Source organism: Mobula hypostoma, chromosome 17 (assembly GCF_963921235.1).
Source record: "Mobula hypostoma chromosome 17, sMobHyp1.1, whole genome shotgun sequence".
In the NCBI taxonomy this organism is placed as follows: domain Eukaryota; kingdom Metazoa; phylum Chordata; class Chondrichthyes; order Myliobatiformes; family Myliobatidae; genus Mobula; species Mobula hypostoma.
In genome coordinates this window covers 47,486,384-47,507,741 of record NC_086113.1, presented here as the reverse complement: position 1 = coordinate 47,507,741, position 21,358 = coordinate 47,486,384, and the positions used below count along the sequence as shown (strand labels likewise).

The 21,358-nt window shown below is 37.8% G+C and overlaps 1 protein-coding gene across 1 annotated transcript; it reads right to left on the bottom strand.

The window, feature by feature from the left end:
- Positions 1 to 252: 252 nt before the first annotated feature.
- Positions 253 to 20,392, bottom strand: tdp2b (tyrosyl-DNA phosphodiesterase 2b). The gene is made up of 7 exons (XM_063069868.1): positions 20,080 to 20,392; positions 17,484 to 17,578; positions 15,898 to 16,059; positions 12,167 to 12,258; positions 9,330 to 9,448; positions 7,562 to 7,732; positions 253 to 1,243 (listed from the first exon to the last, which is right to left on the bottom strand). Exons 1-7 carry the CDS (start codon positions 20,341 to 20,343, stop codon positions 965 to 967), a joined length of 1,182 nt encoding a protein of 393 aa, XP_062925938.1. The 5' UTR covers positions 20,344 to 20,392; the 3' UTR covers positions 253 to 964.
- Positions 20,393 to 21,358: the final 966 nt, after the last annotated feature.

Below are 21,358 nucleotides of genomic sequence, written 5' to 3'. Positions count from 1 at the left end.
GGAGGCATACAGCATGGATACAGGTCTAATAGGCAAAGCTCAAATCATTCATGCTGATTCTGTTGCTAAGTGACCTAGTCCCATCTGCTCATATTTGGCCAATATCCCTCTGAACCTCTCCAAGCCATGTACTAATCTGGATAGCTTTTAAATGTTTAGATGGCTTTTAAATGTGTGTGCACCCTGATGTCTTGCCAATCATTGCAGGGGACTTCCACCAGGCCAGCTTGGGGGAGTCTCTGACAGCACTACCACCAACATGGGATATTTTTCCATAGTTTATTTTGCAGGAGGTTAAATATTATCTTTATTTGCAACATTAAAATCTCCGGATAAATCAGATATGCACCTAAAAGTAAAGTAAGATTTCCAATTATGCAGAAAGATGAGACAAAAGAGGCTTCCCCTTTTCCATAAACTTCTAAAATTAAGATGACATCCTATGGAGGAATTAAACCAAAGGTATTTTTGCACAAATGGAGAACAATTACAAGTAAAATCATTTCAAAGGCCTCCAATACAACTACACTGACATAAACAGTGAGGTAGTCAATTAGCAGTCATTCTAGAAAAGTTATTTTATAAACGAACTGCAGCGAATGCTCTCTGCTCTCCAGAAAAAGAAATGAGCTAAGGAATGGAAGATATTATCACTGCAAGCTGTTGGCTTTAGAATTAAGTTCTTCCAAGCAGTTACAAGCTCTGCTCCAATATATAATTTAGCCCAATACCCCCTTATACCAGTAATGTGTTCAATACAATTTTCCTCAGCAAGCATTCCTCTAGTTCTGCAGAAGGATGACTACAAACTCAAGGGTTTAAGTGGCATTGTAAGCTTAAATACGATGTAGTTAATGGCACACATCTTTAATTCAAAAAGAACTTTGAAAATGTTAATTACAGAAATCATAAAACTTAACTTTCGAGACATAATTGCTGTATGATGTAAACAGCTCAGTTGGTCTCACAGTATGATATCAAAGTCACAAAGGAGTCCCCAGTGATCACTACAAAATCGTCCACATTCCAATTTGTCTTGACCCACAAGGGACATTTCCTTTGGGACAATTTGACCTTCGCTGGAAGCCCTGTAAAACACACGGTCAAAGCGGAGCCTACAAGCATAAAACGCCTTCAAGTTATTATTAGCTGTAGTATCCCAGGTGTATCGGCAGTGTTCGGGTTTGTTTAAGAATTCCCAGACATCTGAGATATTAGCTGGCAATCCTCCTAATTTTTTCACCTGCATAAGAAAAAAAACACAGAAGACAAGTCACACTCAACTTACTGTATGTCTACATCAGGTTCCTAGATCATATCCCACCACCCCAAGTTTATTATCTTACATCAATCCATCAATACCTAATACCAGGTGAAAGACTTCCAGCAGAAAGGGACATAACACAAGGCAGTTCCCCTTATCTGCTCCACACTGAAAATGTTCAATTACAAAATACTTCCAGTCCAAAATTAATAATATGCTGTCACAAATGGCAAATTAAGTAAGAAACTAACTAATAAGATAATAAGAATCTATGGAACATGCCAAGGTAAATATTAAAGTTGTGCCGAAAACATTTCAGAAGAATCTTTACATATCTTTTCCTTAGTTCCATAAAATCAAAGAATCTTGAGAAAGGTATTGTAATCATGGTTGCATGTAACAATGAAAATATTTTTGATAGAAGCTTAGAAGTATGTATATAGCTTTGCCTTCTATTGAAGCCTGTCAGAGCCTTATCAATACATTGTCCAAGGCCCGCTTGTTTTTGCACAAGCCAGCAAGACTGGTTTGTGTAAATTTATAACATATATTTTTGGAGTTGCCTCCTGCAGAAATGGGGTTAGATTTAATGTTAGTTAGTTCTTTCTTCAGCCTTCTCTGGCTTAGTTCGGGGTTCTTAGGGGTGGAGGGTGGGGGAGTTTCTTTTTTCTTTATTAATTTTTTCTATTGGGCTGATTTAGTACTACAAAGATGTCTGCAGTGTCGGGATTTCCGGTTCCTCTCTGATCATGTATTCCTCTTCCAATCTCATGAGTTTACATTATGGTTAACCCCTTACACACCAAAGGGTTAACATTAAATTATGGCTCACATTATTATTTTTGACTCTTGGAATACAAATGGTCTAAACCATCCAATAAAATGGAAAAAGATTTTCAAAGTATTCCAAAGACTGAATGCTCACATTATTTTTGCACAAGAAACTCATGTAAGGAAAGAGGATAATCAACGCTTCTTTAATTTCTGGAAAGAACATCAATACCACTCGAACTCCCATACCACTCGAACTCCCAAGCCAAAGTCAAAGGTGTTTCAATTTTTATAGATCCTTCAATTACAATTACTCATCAAGACATTATCTCAGATCCTAATGGTAGATTCTTGTTAATTACTGGGTTACTTTTTAATAAAAAGGTTGCTATGGTTAATGTTTATGCTCCGAATGTGGATAATCCTGAATTTTTTAAGCACCTATTCACTTCCCTTCCTAACTTAAACGAGTATATGTTGATAATGAGCAGTGACTTTAATTTATGTTTAAATCCCATGTTGGACAGATCCATAGGTAGTCCAGCTCTACCGAATAAGTCGGCTATTCTTATCAACTCTTTTATGATTGACTCTGGGATTTCAGAAATTTGGAGATTTCCACACCCAAAGGACAAAGAATTCTCATTCTTTTCACGTTTATCATTCTTATTCTCAAATTGACTTTTTTATTGACTCTCAATTAATCCCATCTGTAATTGATTGTAATTATGACATTATTGCCATTTCGGATCATGCTTCAATGAAACTTTCTATTAAGTTAATGGATACTTCTTCTACTAATAGACAATGGCGATTTAACCCTATTTTGCTTCAAGACTTGGACTTTGTTAAGTTTATGAAGGGACAGATTGATTTCTTCTTTTCAACTAATATTACGGAAGAAGTTTCCAACGAAACAGTATGGGATGCTTTTAAAGTTTAAATCTTTGGTCAGATTATTTCCTATTCGGTTGGTTTGAAAAAACGTACTAAGAATGAAATACTCTTGTTGGTTAATAAAATTAAGGAAATTGATTAAAAAAAAATACACTATTGCTCCTACTAAGGAGCTTTATAAACAGAGAGTTGAACTTCAAATGGAACATAGTTTACTATTAACAACCTCGATCAAAAGTCAATTAATGAGAACTAAAAGTAAGTTTTATATTCATAGTGATAAATCGGGTAAATTATTAGCTAATCAATTGAAATTTACTTCGGTTAAACGTCAAATTACTAAGATTCGTAAACATGATGATACTTTGACAGTTGATCGTGATGAGATAAACAAAACCTTTCAAGAATTTTATACCTCTTTATACCATTCTGACTTTCCTCATGATTTTAACATCATGCATGATTTTTTAAGAAAATTGAATTTTCCAAAGCTATCACCCAAAGACTGCTTATCATTAGAAACTCCTATTACAAAGGAAGAAATAACAGCTGTAATCTCATCAATGAATTCTGGTAAAGCCCCTGGTCTGGATAGTTTTACAGTGGAATTTTTAAAATCCTTTTCCTCTATTCTCTCTCCTTGGTCGTCTAGAATATTCAAAGAAGCAATCAGTTTAGGTAAATTACCACAATCATTTTAGGAAGCTTCTATTTCCTTGATTCTTAAAAAGAATAAAGATTCTACTGATTGTGCATCATATAGACCGATATCTCTTTTGAATGTAGATTCAAAAATTTTTTCTAAAATTTTAGCAACTAGGTTAGAGAAGGTATTACCTCAAATTTTATCTGTGGACCAAACAGGATTTATTAAAAACCATTACTCATCTTTTAATATTAGGATGCTAATGAATATTGTTTATATCCCCTCATTTAACACTCCAGAATGTATTATTTTATTAGATGCTGAGAAAGCCTTTGATAGAGTTGAATGGCCTTATTTATTTAGTGTGTTCGAGAAACTTAATTTTAGTCTGATATTTATATCCTGGGTTAAATTGTTATATCATACCCCTGTAGCTTCGGTTTGTCCTAATAATCAAAGATCTCCCTTTTTTCGTCTATCTCGCGGTACTAGGCAAGGATGCCCTCTTAGTCCTTTATTATTTAATATCGCCCTTGAACCTTTAGCAATTGCTATCCGTGACTCGCCCAACATTTTTGGTATTACCCATGGAAGCGAAACACATAAATTATAACTATATGCAGATGATTTGTTATTATATATCTCTAATCCGGAGAAGTCAATTCCTGTTATTTTAGCTTTGTTGGCTCAATTTAGTAATTTTTCTGGTTACAAATTAAACCTTAAAAAGAGTGAATTATTTCCCCTAAATAAGCAGGTTCCTATTTATGGATGTTTACCATTTAAATTGGTTACTGACTCTTTTACATATTTAGGGATTACAATTATGAAAAAGTATAAAGATTTATTTAAAACTAATTTTTTACCTTTAATTGATCAGATTAAACTTTTGTTTACTAAATGGTCACCAACGTCTTTGTCTTTGATCGGTCAGATCAATGCTATTAAGGTGATTATTTTGCCTAAATTTCCATATGTATTTCAATCGGTTCCAATTTTTATTTCAAAATCTTTTTTTGATAATGTTGACTCAAAAATTTCTTCATATATATGGCAGAACAAAAACCGTAGGCTAGGTAAAAGGCATTTACAGAAATCTAAAAAAAAAGGGGGGGGGGGAGAGTTAGCGCTCCCGAAATTTAGATTTTATTATTGGGCAATTAATATTCGATACTTAAAATTTTGGTTACGAGACTTGCATGTAATTTCAAGTCCACATTGGGTAAATCTTGAATGTAATTCACTACAAGTGTTTTTCTTTGGGTTCGGTTTTAGGGACTTCGCTTCCTATAATTCTTTCTAAACTGTACAAACAAATGAATAATCCAATAGTTAAGCATACTTTACGTATATGGTTTCAATTTCGAAAATTTTTTGGGTTGAACCAATTTATTTTAGCGACTCCTATTATATCTAATTTCTTTTCTCAACCTTCCACTATGGATCAAGCTTATTTAGATTGGAAAATCAAAGGTATAGTACGATTTTGTGGTTTATTTTTGGATAATTGTTTTATGTCCTTTGATCAAGTATCTAATAAATATAATTTACCTAGATCTCGCCTTTTTAGATATCTACAGGTTAGAAACTTTTTAATTATGGTTTCTCCTAATTTTCCACACTTATATCCAATGGATATTTTGGAAAAAATTTTAGATTTAAATCTCTCTCAGAAAGGTGTTGTAGCAACTATTTATAATATAATTATGAATTTATGTCCTGATGTATCTAATAAAATTAAAACTGATTGGGAAAGGGAACTTAAGATTACTGTACCGATTGAAAAATGGGAAAAAATTCTTCAGTTAGTTAATTCATCCTCTGTATGTAAACATGTGTTGATACAGTTTAAAGTAGTGCATAGGGCTCACATGTCCAAAGATAAATTATCTCGTTATTATTCTTATATAAATCCTACATGTGATAGATGTCATTCCGAGATAGCTTCTTTAACTCACGTTTTGGTCATGTCCTTTGTTGAAAAAATATTGGAAAGATATTTTTGATATTTTTTCAACAGTTTTGAATATAGACTTACAACCTCACCCAATTACTGCTATTTTTGGGTTACCAATGATAGAATCAAATCATTTAACCCCTTCAGCTCGTCAGATGATTGCATTTCTTACTTTAATAGCTAGAAGATCCATTTTGCTGAATTGGAAAGAGATTAATCCTCCTACCATATTTCATTGGTTTTCACAAACTATGTTGTGTTTAAACTTGGAAAAAAATTAGAAGTGTTGTTTATGACCCTTCCATTAAATTCGAAAAGACTTGCAGGCCATTTATTCAGCATTTTCATCTGATGTAATTTGACCATTTCTAAACTATTTTACTTCTCTGTAGTGTTGGTTGAGAGGAACGGAGTCGTCGACACTAAGGTTTTCTTTTCTCCCATTTCTTACCATGTTAAAACAGCCCAGGTCTTTTTTTTAGTTTAGTTGATTAATTCTGTTTAGATTAGTTTTATTGGGGGGGGGGTTATTATTTTTTTTCTTTTTCATTATTTTTGTTTAGATATTTTTCTTTGTTCTATATTATTCATTGGTATCCTATATAATTGGGAGTTTTATCATTTAAATATTATTTGGCTTTATAATCACTCATGTTAATTATAACCATGTATTCCCAATAATTTTGTACTACTATGTCATGTTTATATCTTTATGAAACTAATAAAAATATTGAAAAAGAAAAAAAGACTGGTTTGTGTAACATGGTCGGGTGAACATGAATGCAGAGGGACCACCGGGATCAATTCCAGTCTGTGTATAAGTGAACAGTTACAATAGACAATGTAGTTGTTCATGTGATATTTTCTCCCCACACTGAAACATGTTCAGGTAGCAGCAAAGCTTTGGTGTGTTAGACGGTGAGTCAGTCACCCAAGGACACCCAGCCTCTGACCTGCCTTCGTAGCCATATTTTTTTTCTGTAGCATGCCACCTCCATGGTAACTCCTACGAGAATGCTGGAAAAATCATGGATCAGGTAATAAAACAAGAAAATAAACTTTCATAGAATTCTAAAACTGAGGCTATAACATGAGTGACCTTCCTTCTTCCAAACGCAAGGCACCACTTAACTGTGAACTCTTCACCAAGCTGTTTACGATTACTGATCTAACATTGTTCCATTACAAAGGCTCATTTAAAAGGGTCAGTACTTAGAAAACTGGGCAGATACAACATTGTGCTGTTCCATATGTAGTAAAAGTGGCAGCCACAGCAATAATCAGTATTTTTGTTAATATAATGGAAATTTCTCACTAATAACAAAAAACCTGTAATATATTCTAAGTGGATAAAAGTTAAATGCCTATACTGGACATACCTTTATTTCACTCATAGAATGTGGACAGAGCTGCCAAGGTCAGTGTTTGTCACCTAACTCTAATCATCATATGTCTGCCATATAGTAAAGACATTTCAACAGTTTTATGGACAGAAAATTAAAGGGTTTAAATATAGCAATGCTGAAGGAACACATGCAAAATGCTGAAGGAACTGAGCAAGTTAGGCAGCATCTATGGACAGGAATAAACAGTCAATGTTTTAAGCTGAGATTCTTCATCAGGACTCCTGCCTTAAGGAACCAGGGTTTAACTTGTAGTCTGTGGCATTTCAATGCACTGAATGTTTTTATCTCTCTTAATGGCAATGATCACAGGATTGGGAGGTGAACCAGTGAAACAAGGAAGATATTCTTTGGACAGTAAACTAAACAGATTGTTTGACAGGGAAAAGACAATATAATTTAAGATACATTACCGTAAGGAAGAACAGATGGAACATGTGTTGAAGGGCTAGCCATGTGCATGGCAAAATTAATTTTCCTCTATTCCACTGCACTCTTTCACCAGCGCACATATGAAGCCACGGCAGGTGATAACATGCAAATCTCTAAACTCAAGGTAATTCAATCCATATTTCTGCAAGTTAGACAAAACTGTTCAAATGTACCTTCTGTCACAAGCTCACCTCACTATCTCTCAGATTGGTATCCCCTCCAAATATTACAGTGGCATGCTCTGGTACTTCTTCCATTTTCTTCAGCACAGTCCTCAGTTGTTTAATCCGCTCCTGGGAATGTTCCTTGGTGCTCTCCAGGTGGGAAGTCATCAAGTAGAGCTCATTCCCAGCAAGGTTCACCTACAACACAGGATATGTGGTGGCAGCAAAACATTATTTGTTTCATACATCATTTCTCAATCACTCCAAGAAATTGAATGATCAGTGCTAACTAAAATGTATAATTCATTTCTTTCACTTGACAAGCAGCATTTAAAAATGTAAAAATAGATCCCAATGTTCTGCCGGCCTGGAAATCAACTTAGTAAATTCATGTTCTCTTGAAGAAATAACAGCAAAAGGTTCATTATTTTAAACATTCTGCAGTTGCAAGGTATAGGAACAGGCTGTAAGTCTCCATATTTTGTTTGGGGAGGGTCAAATATTAAACATTATTTTTTAATTGGATAAGCTGGTGCAAGAAAACCAATGACAAAAATCTAACTTTGTCCTTCCTCATACTTTGTCCATCGAATTTTAATAGAGATATTTTATCCTAGTGAGCAGTACAACAAAATCCACAACAGTCAATAATAACTATATTCATTTAGACCCTAAGATATAGGAGCAGAATTAGGCCATTTGGCCCATCGAGTCTGCTCTGCCATTTCATCATGTCTGATCCATTTTGCCTCTCAGCCCCAATCTCCTAGCTTCTCCTCTTCTCCCTTCATGCCCTGACCAATCAAGAATCTAGCAACCTCTGCCTTAAATATACGTAAAGACTTGGCCTCCACTGCCAGCTATTGCAAAGAATTCCACAGATTCACCGCTATTTGGCTAAAGAAATTCCTCCTCATCTCCATTCTAAAAGGACTCCCCTCTATTCTGAGGCTGTATCCTCTAGTCCTAGACTCTCCCGCTATAGCAAACATCCTCTTCACATCCACTCTATCAAGGCCTTTCAACATTCGATAGGTTTCAATGAGGTTACCCCTCATTCTTCTGAATTCCAGTGAATACAGGCCCAGAGCCATCAAACGCTCCTTATATGAAAAGCTGTTCAATCCTGGAATCATTTTCATGAACCTCCTTTGTCAGCACATCCTTTCTGAGGGGCCCAGAACTGCTCACAATACGCTGAGTCCTTCGAGTTCCCATTTCACGTCTCATTTTCTTCCGTTAGACAATAGTTATAAGATAAAATTAAGCATGTAAAATTAACCTCAATTACTAACATTTCTGTCATCTGTCAACTCCTTAAATGAAAAGGTGTTCTGTTCAGGAGTTGTGATGTCAATGTAAGAAGTTTATCTCAAATGTCATGTGGTAGTTATTTTAACGACTTTATTTAAAAGGTTCCTACTTTCATAGGCAGGTGAAGGGCTACATTTGTAGTGCCATAATTTGAACCAAGAATGCACAAAGGATTTGAGGATTTATATATTCACCCTTTCATTGAAGACATAGGTATCCAAACATCATAAGAAAACGGATTTAACAGTGCAAAGAAATCCCAATAAACATTTCCAATTTGCAAGTACACAGCAGAGTAACTAAAAATATTAAACTGATGCAAAAGTATAACTTTCACAACTTTTGCTAGAAAAGCATGAATAGAAACTTTTAAAAACAATGTTAACTGTTTCCTTTCAGCGTAACTAACACTTTGCTTTAGAAATGAATTCCTTTTTGTACTACACCAAATGATACCCTAGTTCCTTCGCATTCTACCTACCTGAACAACAAGGAGGTTTCTCATCATGGAGGTGGTTGGGAAATCTATTATTTCTCGTTTCAATAATTTCACTCGAGATTTTTTCAGCATAATAGTTGTGTAGTAACCATCACTGTTTGCTTAAAAAAAGAATGTACAACTTAGGTTGTTGTATTAACACTTTCTACCCTCTTCCCCCACCCCACCTCCAGTCTAAAGTCAATTGCATTCTATCCATTTCATCAATTTGGCAGTTTAAATTGGTAATGCACTCAAAGATGCTACACCAAAAAAAAACTAACTGGCTTGGATATTGAGCCACATAAATATACTACAATTAAGGTGGTATTTTAAGAAATGCCTAATAAAAAGGATGTACAAAAGACACGTTAGGGAAACAATTCTAGAATTTAGAGACAAGGAATAGATGGCTGGCAGAGGCAACCAAAAACGAAGCTAACATTGTGCACAGGCAAGGAGTATGCTTGCTAATAGCCTGATGTACACAAATTTGATTGCACAAAGTAGCAGTCCAAGTAAAACACAGAATTAACCCAGGTAAGTGTGGAGTGGTTCAATTTCAGTAGGCCAAATTTGAAGACAGAATATAATATTAATGGTAAGACTCTTGGCAGTGTGGAGGTTCAGCGAGGTCTTGGGGTCTGTGTCCATAGGACACGCAAAGCTGCTGCGCAGGTTGACAATGTTGTTAAGAAGGCATATGGTGTGTTGGCTTTCATTAACCATGGGATTGAGTTCAAGAGCAGTAAGGTAATGTTACAGCGAAGTAAGACCTCAGTTAGACCCCATTTGGAGTACTGCGTTCAGTTCTGGTCACCTCATTGTAAGGGGAATGTGGATACTATAGAAAGAATGCAAAGGAGATTTACAAGGATTTACTGGATTGGGGAGCATGCCTTATGAGAATAAGTTGAGTGAACTTGGCCTTTTCTCCTTGGAGCGACGGAGGACGAGTGGTGACCTGATAGAGGTGTATGAGCTGATGAGAGGCTTTTCTCCAGGGTTGAAATGGCTAACGCAAGGGGGGCATAGTTTTAAGGTGCTTGGAAGTAGGTACAAGGGGGATGTCAGAGTTAAGTTTTTCACACAGAGAGTTGTGGGTGTGTGGAATGCACTGCCAGTGAAGGTGATAGAGGCGCATAGGGTACTTTAAGAGACTCTTAGATAGGTACATGGAGCTTAGAAAAATGTTGGATTGTTTGGTAGGTAAACTCAAGGCAGTTTCTAGAGTAGGTTACATGGTCAGCACAACATTGTGGGCCGAAGGGCCTGTAATTTGCTGTAGATTTATACGTTTCTTTGTTTTCTATGAGATACACGAGAGCAGCCTTTATCTTATTGAGAATTTAGCTTCCACTTAGTGACCATGTATCCTGTCAGGAATATAGTTTATGTAAAGAATGAATCCTGGTAGAGGTATCCAGTTGTGTGATCATTGTCTGGTTCAGGGAATTCAAAAATCCTCGTAATTGTTTCCTAATGCATCACTATCTAACTAATAACCAGAATTTGTGGATATTTGCGTTCCTCAAAGATTAATGAAATATATTAAGCAAAATTATCACCATACCTACCAAACTGAAAACATACTAATAAAACTAGTAAACAGTTATTTACTAGGTGGGACAAAATGCAGTTCCAAATATCATTTACTAAAAGAACATGAAATGGAGAGGGGAATGAGGTTGTACTTGTAATGCAATGTACCTTTAAGGCCAATATGTAGCATTTTGAACACTATTTTCCTGCTAAATTGCCATGCGAACAATAACTTATACTTAGATAAGAGCTTTAACATTGTAAAATAATCCCAAGAATTTCAAAGTAACATCATCAGGCAAAAAGTGCAACTGAGCCACGTAAGAAAATATCAAGACAGGTGACACTATATTTGATCAAAGAAGTAGGTTTGATGCTCTTAGAGAGGGGTAGAGAGTCCAAAATATTTAGAAAAGTGAATCCTATGGCTGAAGACATACGCAGCTGAAAACACTGTCAGTGCTGACTGAAATTTGGAACCTTTATGTGTTTAGTCAGCAAAGAGAGAAAAACTCCTTTCTTTTTCAATCTTTTTATTAATTTCATAACAGAAACAAAACATAGCAATAATACAAATAGTAGGAGATATATTGTTACACTGAAAATAAGTAATTGTAAGACCAAATAGTGTAATTAACAAGGCTCCCAATCATGTAAAAATAGCAACAAATAATACAAAGCAAAAAAAAACTGGAAAAAAAATCATGAAAAAGAAAAAAAAATAGAAAAAAAACAAACCCCATCCCCCAAAAAAAACAGAATTAGTCAACTAAACTAAAAGACTTGGGCAATACTAACAACTTAAGAATGGGAAAGAAAAAAACTTTAGTGTCGACGACTCCATTCCTCTCAACCAGCAGTACAGGGAGATAAAACAAGTTTGGAAATGATCAAATTACATCAAATGAAAATGCTGAATGAAAAACCTCCAAGTTTTTTCAAATGGTATTTATATCCTGTCATCCGACCCACCTGACTGGTTAGTCCTCATTCAATTAGGGTTCCGCTGTCCCACTGAGGACTAACCAATCAGGAGGAATGGACGACAGGGGTATAAATACCACCAGACCAGACATGCCCAGGCATCATCCCTGATGAAGATGGTGGAGATTGTCATCGAAACTTCAGTTAAAATCAATGCCTGTACCTGGCTGGAAGCCCGAGAAGTGTTTATTCGTCATTTATGCCGGGAAAGCACTAGATCCTTAAACCAAGCTAAATATGCATTTTTCTCATTTGAACATAAATGATATTCAAATCATCAAGGTTCTTTTTCTAGCTCAGAGCTTATCTCATACCTGGAATTAGAACATAGTTCACTGCTCTCTTCTTTAAATAATTATAATAGGGCTCAATTACTTCCTGAAGAAACACAATGTCAGGGTTATACCTTCAAAACAGAAGATTGGTACCAGTATTAGTTTATTATTCTCACATGTATTGTGATACAGTGATAAACTTATCTTGCATACTATTCAGACACATTAAGTCATTACACAGTGAATTGAAACAGAACAAAGTAAAACAATAATAATGCAGAGAAAATGCAGAGCAGGTAAAGAATAAAGTGCAAAGTCATAATGAGGTAGGTTGTGAGGTCAAGATCCCATCTTATTGTACTAATAAAGCACCTAATAGTCTTATTACAATGGGACAGAAGCTGCCTTTGAAACTGGTATACGTGCTTTCAGGCTTTTGAATCTTCTGCCTGAAGCAAGAAGGGAGAAGAGAGAATGTCGAGGTGGATAGTGTCTTTGATTATGCCAGCTGCTTTACTGAGACAGCGAGAAGTAGAGACCTATACAGAAGAGTAGAGGGGAAGCTGGTTTCCATGATGCGCTGAACTGTGTCCCTAACTCTCTATAGTTTCTTGCAGTCGGGGCAGAGCAGTTACCATACCAAGCCCTGATACAAGGATGCTTCCTATGGTGCATCAATAAAAAATTCTGGAACAGAGGGGAAGAAAATCTAGATAATCAATGTAGAAAAAGATAGAAGAGAGTAAATTCTACTGTGGTAACATCAGGACATGGGAGCCAGGTTGAACTGAGACTGGGGACAAGAGTATCAAGATTGATATCTGAACCGTGTGCATCAACATCTTGCATTGGTCATATTTAATCCAGTAAAATAAGTCCCAAGGCACTTCACAGGGGTGTTATCAAGCACAATTGGGTATATTACGAAAGGTGACAAACAGCTTTGTTGAAGTGGTGGTTTTTCAGGGGCATTTTAAAGGATGAGAAAGAAGTTGGGGACACTGATATTACAGAGAGAAAGTTCTGACACTTTGGATCGAGGCAGTTAAAGGCACTTTCAATTGTGCAAAGTAGCACATTGTCAAAGGCATTTGCAAAAGCATGACTGAAAGATTGATGTGGGAAAGAGGGATTACATGCAAAATTTAATTCCAGACGCAATTCACTAGAAAATGAAGCAGTCTATGTCTGCATGCAACAAGACTATACAACAGTCAACATGTTGATTTATTGGCAAGCAACATCCATACTTGAAAGTGCAAGGCAATAACTAATCTCAAGCAAGAAGGTGTCTAACTGCCAATGACATTACCATTACCATGTGCCCCATCACCAGTATCCTGAGGTAAGAACCAGCTACATAAATATTATGGCTGCAGTAGCAAGTCAGTACAAAGACAAGTCCACGGCCTCCTGTATGGCCACGATGCGGCCACACACTGGTTGGAGGAACAAACACCTTATATTTCGTCTGGGTAGCCTCCAACCCAAAGGCATGCACATCGATTTCTCAAACTTCGGTAACTGCCCACCTCCTCACCATTCCCATTCCCCTCTCTCACCTCCTCATCTCCTTACCTGCCCATCATCTCCCTTTGGTGCTCCTCCCCTTTCCCTTTTTCCCCATAGTCTTCTATCCTCTCCTATCAGATTCCTCCTTCTCCAGCCTTTTAACTATTTAACCTATCAGCTTCCCAGCTCATTACTTCACCAATCCCATTTTCACCTATTATCTACCACCTTGTACTTTTTCCTCCCCTCCCCCCACCTTCTTGCTCTATCTTCTGATCTTTTCTCCCCCAGTCCTGATGATGATGAAAGGTCTCGGCCTGAAACGTTGACTGTTTACTCCAGAGATGATGCTTGGCCTGCCAAGTTCCTCCAGCATTTTGTGTGTGGAGTAAGTCAGCAGCTGGGTGTCCTCAGGTAAGACTCTTATCTCCTGACTCAGCTCCCACAGCATTGCACCTTCCAGGACAAAGCAGCCCACCTGACTGCACCCCGTCTACCACTACAAACATTAACACCTTCCAACAAAGAGTACCAGATTGCAACATATACCATCTACAAAGTGCATTTAACACAGTTAGTCACAGATGCATCACTGCAAACTTCTTGCCAACTCACATAACCCTCTGTTCCTCATCATTGGTGGATCTAAACCTAGAGATTCCCTACAACATCACGGAGGCATCTTAACCAGATAGACTGCAATGATTCACCTCTACATTCTCAATAACGATAACTACTTATCTTCCAGTGACTGGGCAGTGGGGTGGAGGTACGTCTCTACCAAAGGAAGTGTAAGGCTCTCCTTCCCTCTGCTAGCCTGCAGTTCACCCTTGGGCGAGGTGTAGCACCTGCTTAGCTCCCCTGATCAGCTTCTCGTGAAGCCATGGGAGCAGGTGATGGATGGTCGTATGAGCAGCTGAAGCAAACTTACAATTCCTAGATATGTGACCACTGACGCCAGGCAGACAATATCTGAAGAGTATTATGATGGCTGGGGTCGCCTGTCTTGTAAAGTCAATGCCCAGAAGGCAGCAATGGTAAGCCACTTCTGAAGAAAAATTTGCCAGAAACAATCATGGTCGTGGAAAGATCACAATCACCCACATCATACGACATGGCACAATGAATGAACGAGCGATACCTGCATCCCATACAATTAAGAAAAACAAAATGAAGATAGACTGTCAGAGTGCAAGGACAGAATGGGCCTTTTCCATTAAGATGGAGAGAAATAGCACTGGAATAAAAGTCCTATCTGAAGATTAACTGGGGATACAGAAAATCTTTGGAGACGTAAAAGGGAGGGTGAGCAGATTTATGCAACAACTCAAGGATTAAACAAAAAAAGGGTTAGAGCAAAGTTTAGATGCACAGTTCTGCTAAAGGAGTTTAAAAGGTAAATAATTTAGGTTTACAAAGCAATAAATACTAGAAAAATTTAAGGAAGGTTATGGGTAAGAAAACAGAAGTTTGCTGCCATAGATTATTATGTAAGGTGGTTAACTTTCACACAGACAGGGATATGCTGCATAATTCAAGACCTGTGTCAGTTTTCTGAGGAAAAAACATTCCTAAGCCAACTACAAAACAGAGCAAAATCTTCTTGATCCTGAAGTCAAATTAGTCATTAATCCAAAAATATACAAAATGTTAGCTAATAACAACTGAAAGCCTGATAAAAGACAAGGGTCTTCATTTCTTGACCTGAAAGAATCAAACGAGGGGTGATTGATAAGTTCGTGGCCTAAGGTAGAAGGAGTCAATTTTAGAAAACCTAGCACATTTATTTTTCAACATAGTCCCCTCCTACATTTGCACACTTAGTCCAGCGGTCGTGGAGCATACGGATCTTGGACCTCCAGAAAGTGTCCACAGCAGGGGTGATTGATAAGTTTGTGGCCTAAGGTAGAAGGAGATGAGTTATACAGCTCTCGTTACATGCACATGCAGTTCAGCTCTGAGTGATTATGCAGAAAGTTTGAAGTTAATAACTCATCAGATAATAACTCATCAGGGGTGATTGATAAGTTTGTGGCCTAAGGTAGAAGGAGATGAGTATTAATTTCAAACTTTCTACATAATCACTCAAAGAGTTGACCTGCGTGTGCATGTAACGAGAGCTGTATAACTCATCTCCTTCTACCTTAGGCCATGAACTCATCAATCACCCTTATAAATCTATACACTCTTAAAAGGCCAACTAAATAAATAACAAGTTAACTGTGGGTTGACAATAATAATGAAACAATTGTACTCACAGCGCCAAGCAACAGCAAAAACCACGTGCTCTTTCCGATAGGTTTGCTGAATCAAGTCCATCGATGTTCCAGGTTAACAGTGAGATGGTACTTTCATCTACATGTGACTCTGTGCCATCCCCATTATTCGTCTGCACACTGTTATCGTCTGTTAAATCAATGCTGCATTTAAAGAAAGTTAATATGGATGTGTCTGGTTACATAAGAGTGCTTAAAACTGCACATCTGAATATCTTGTCATTTCATGGAGTAAAACATTGTAAAACATTCATAAACTGCCGGAGAATTTACTGAGAATATTATGGAAATTTAGATCCAAATAAGACAAAACTCCAGCAACTAGCAAAAGGAACTTCTATCTTTCAAAAGATTGATGGTTTTCATAGTGATCTCCATGGCCTCCAGTTTTTGCTCTAATTAACAACAACACAGGAGGTATATAATTAGCATTAGTAATTTTCTTTTTACAAGGTGAAGAATTTCCAATAAAATGCTGAACAATGCCTGCCTTACAACTACCAAATTTGTAATATTAGCACATATAGCTCTGAGACTCAGTAAGCTTGCCCACCTCAGGAAATAGAGTAAGGTTATCACTCCAGTCAGTAGTGGCTGGACATGCAATCATTTCTGCATGGTGACTGAACGCCATTTTGCTGTAATCCTTACCCAATATACATTTACAGCATTACAACTCTATTTAAGCAAACCTAAAGTTTAGAGTGCAGTCTTTATTACTACTTAATACCTCAGCTCCAAGATCTTCCTCTACTCCAAAGGTGAGTTGCAAACTGCTGCTTTTAGAAGTATTTTTACTAACATCCAGTAATGTCTTCACAATAATTTACACAATACCTTTTCCATTAATTACTTAACTAATAATTCACTCTATTGGATACGTCTTTAGTAAGCAACAATGTGCCATGTAACAACCCTAATTTGGGGTTTAAGCCACTGTGAATATAGTTAACAACATCTAAATGCACATACATATATTGATACATTACATTAATATGAACTTAAGACATTCAACTGCATAACACTCTGAAAAAAAAGTCTAAATACCTAGCTGTGCTTCCTAGATAGCTTAAACATGCAGTGTTTTTTGTATTTCTGATGAGAGAACTCATCTGAGCCATAGTGTTTAGAATGTCCAAACCAACCAATGTATATTTAAAATGCTGCAGATTCTTAAATATTTCCAAAAGTTGTTACATAACTCTCTGTTCTTTTACAACCCTGTAAACTACTTTTCAAAATAAGTGATCATCATTATAAGTAACTGAAGCTAGCTTCAGTCTAGCTTCATTTTCAAGCACTGCAAGTCAACAAATGAACCCACCATCTGTGCAAAGGTGGAAGCTCAAGGCTCTTCCAACTACAAAACAATTAAGTCGTCAATAATTTTCAGAAGTACAAAAAAATGTTCTTCATATCAATGAGACACTCAAGTGCGACATGAATTTTAAAATTAATATCCATTTCTCTGCACCTTGAGCTTTGTATTTCTTCTTTGAATAAGTTACAACACACTTAACCAAAGAATGATTATGTTAATAGTTAAGACCTGTAAGGTGTGTGCATACCTTTGGAAATCTGCTGCACTTGTTATCTGTGAGGCAGCTTCCATTGCAGAGCAAGATGGCCGAAAAGTTGCTTCGAAATAGGAGTTGAGAGCTCTCTGTAAACAATTAGGGAAAACAAAAATGATCACATCGATACAGAATGGATCATATTAAATACTGTTTAAATGTGAAAATGCTAGAAGCTCTGACTGTCAATCATCTCATGACTGGTTTTACTCCTTTCCCATTCCAGTGTAATTTGCTTAACATTGATTGTACAACAGTCATTCAAATTTATATCTCAGCAACATGAGAATGATCACAGGCAAAAAAGTTTAAGCAACGCAAAGTGAATACCTAGGTGTTTGAGTGGGATCTTAGAAAACAAAAGATATGAAATTATTTCTTCCCTTCACTTCCCATGCACTTCTGGCATTAGCTTCATCACACAAACCGTAACTATTCAGGAATGCACCAACTGAAAAAGTAATGAGGGAAGGGAATCATATCCAATGAGTGAATAAAAAGCTGACAGATGAGGATGGCTTTAAGGATGATTATCTACAGTAGAACCTCAATGATGGTAAAACTGGTGAGAAATTACCTGTGTTCCCAAAACACCACATCAAATGAAAAATACTGTGGATTCCGGTTTATTGGGCCATTGGTCAATTCGTGTAGCCACTTATTTGGGATAACTCTTAAAGAGCAAAAACTAATCAAGATGATAGCTAGGATTCCTTTCATTTATTTGAGGCAACTATGCCTCTTAATTGGGATAGGAGACTGTGGCCAAAGTTTCTAACTAGCGCCAGCCGTGTGGCCAGTAGACACACCATGCTTCAAGTGAACAGTTTTTAAACAGTGTCAGTTGTGTGTGTTTGTGTTCAAAAAGCAGTGTTTTTTGTCTCTGATAGATTGTGAGAATTAAGCTGTAAAGCAATTCAGAACCTCTTTGTTCACTGTGGTTTCAAGCATTCGGGCTTGGAGAAGCCGGGAGTGAAAGTGAAAGGACTTCACTACTTAACAAGTTAGGAACTATGAAGAATTTGAAGTTATCAACAATCATCTTGAATGTTACCACGAAAATGAAGATTTGGAGGATGCAATTTTCAAAAGTATTATATGAAGGTAGTTCATGATAAGGATGCTTGCTGCTCAGACAGAAATTACTTTTTCAGGGTAACAGACTACAAAAAAAAAAATTTGGTCACTAGTACAGAGAAACAAAAGTACAGAAGGTCCTGGGGTTACACAGCATTACTGCTGCGTTCACCAGCAACTTTTATGTGTGTTGCACAGCATTACACTTCTGGGAACTGTTAGTAAATCGAACTGTTGGCAAGTCAAAAGTGAACAAAAACAACTGCGATAGGTAAGTGACAACCAGCTGGCCTCACTGACTCAGTGAGTGAGCAAGCAAGTCTACTCTGCTCAGTTTAACCCAGCATCCAACTTCTGCAGCTTGAGAGAAATAGGGAGAGTAGGCACAGGAAAATGCCCTGTTCCCACTCAGAAGATGCTCGCATCAGTACAACAGCCGTCAAATTTATCCCCACCCACCCTGCCAGTCTCCCAAATATTTGTATGCACAGTGCATCCATGGGTCAGGCATTCATAACCTGGAGAGCACACATACATGGGCGTGTACTTTAAGAGAAAAAGTTGTGAACACTCAGCAGGTCAGGCAGCTTCTGTGAAAAGAGAAACAAAGTTACCATACACATTGTTTTTCCCTCCACAGATGCTGGCCAACCGGCTGAACATTCCCAGCATTTTTTGTTTTTGGTTCAAATTTCTAACACTAGAGGTGTATTTTGATTTTAATTTTGTGTACGTGAAGAGCTGTGACTTTCAGGGCCCACAGCCCTTACATTGGGAAGATCGATTAGGCTAGGTACTTTGTTTTTTCCAAAATAACAAGCACAAACACCATGAAAAAGGCCACCTTCTTCGCTATAAATGTTCAATGATTTATGACTATGGTACTTTTTTCAGCAATTTACACTGAAGGAGGAAGAGATGAATAGATAAAGAGCTAGATAATCAATGAATCACTGTGGTGGATGAAAGAAATTCCATGTCCTTCCAAGTAACTTTACAACCACTTGGGAGAACACCTGAAAGACCACGAATGATATCAAACTAGCTCCATTTTAGCAGGATTAACTGCGTCCTAATTACAAATATATCCCATGAATAAGGATGAGAAAATCGATTCAAGGTCTGCAGGTCTCAACCTGAAATGTTGACGATTCCTCTTGACCCAATAAATTCCTCCATGCAGAATAGGTTGCTCCAGATTTGCAATCTCCTGCTTCTCCACGGACACAACGTTTTTCACGGTGGGGCCACCAATGCTTTTATCCCAACGCACATCAAAGTTGCTGGTGAACGCAGCAGGCCAGGCAGCACCTCTAGGAAGAGGTACAGTTGACGTTTCAGGCCGAGACCCTTCGTCAGGACTTGCTGCGTTCACCAGCAACTTTGATGTGTTTTGCTTGAATTTCCAGCATCTGCAGAATTCCTGTTGTTTAATGCTTTTATCCCCCTTACCAGACACCAGCATTACAAAGGCACCAATTTTTACGGCTTCTACCAGGTATTTGGTACCTACTTCCAGGAGCCATTCATTTTCCGCTAGGTAACACTGCGCTACGCTCCCATCCGTGCCGGTCACAACGGAGAATTCGGCGCAAACACCCTCACGGTAACGGCGCAACGCCCCGTCGTCCCCTTCCTCCTCGCCATCAGGCTGCGGGCTCTCCGCTGCTTGGCCATCCGGGCCCGAAAGCCTCGGCCTCTTGCATTGTGGCTCGCTCATGGCGGGGGGCGGGAGGCGGGAGGAGCAGCGCTCCCGCTCCGCACCCGCGGCTCGCATCCGGCGCTGAGCGTCCGCGCACTCCCCACCCCTGCTCTCCAGCACCCCCAGCCGGCGGGCCCCGGCGTAGCACGGGCAATAAAGCGTTCCGGTCAGGGACAGCCATGCTGCCGAACTCTGATAATTGACCGTGTAAAAGTAAAGTCATGTCAATCCCAGACATCCCACCCTGCAAAAGCTCATTTCAGGGAGGTAACGCCACCACCCCCGCCCCCGGGCGACCTCCAAGGGTGTATGTATACAGGACATTTAATTATGAAAGAACACAACAATTTATTTGATCACATATTGAAACTATTTACACACACACATATATATTCCTTGTTGAGTATTTTGTTGGCAGTCTAAATGCTAGTGCAAATTGCTTTTCTATTTCTTTTGCAAACTTCCCTTGTACAGCTCCTCTGAACATTCAGGTTCCAGTGGCATGTTCACAATAGCTGCTGTCTTGCTTGATAAGCAGGCATAGTTTTTTTGCTATTTCTGAATCAGGAAACATTTTCCTGAATAGCTTGCCTGAGTGCTTACACACCTGGAATGGCAGGTTATGCTCAACGATGAAAGATGTAAAGTACACTCCAGCTCTAGTGACCTTCTCTGTCAGACTTCTGCTGAAAATAACTGTGAAATAATCGAGCAGCCTTCCCTGCGCTTACCCTCCCTAATTTGTTGTGGTCCCTAAAGAAATAAAGGCATAAGGTGTATCCTTATTATATTGTCTTATGCAGAAAATGTGACATTAAAATATGTACTTACATTATTTTATATTATCATGGAGTCATATTTTTATTCTATTACAACTTTAAGCAAGTCTACAGGGAGTTTGACCTCATCACGTAGGACATCAATAGAGTAGCTCCTTAGCAGCTGGCCAGCTAGTTTAAATAACGTTAGTTATGCTAATAAATGAATGACACCTATTAAACCTACCTCAACATGTCTTTTACTTAACCCACCATGGTCAATAGAAAAGTCACTGTTGCAAACAGTGCAGCGAGCAACACTGTCATTATTT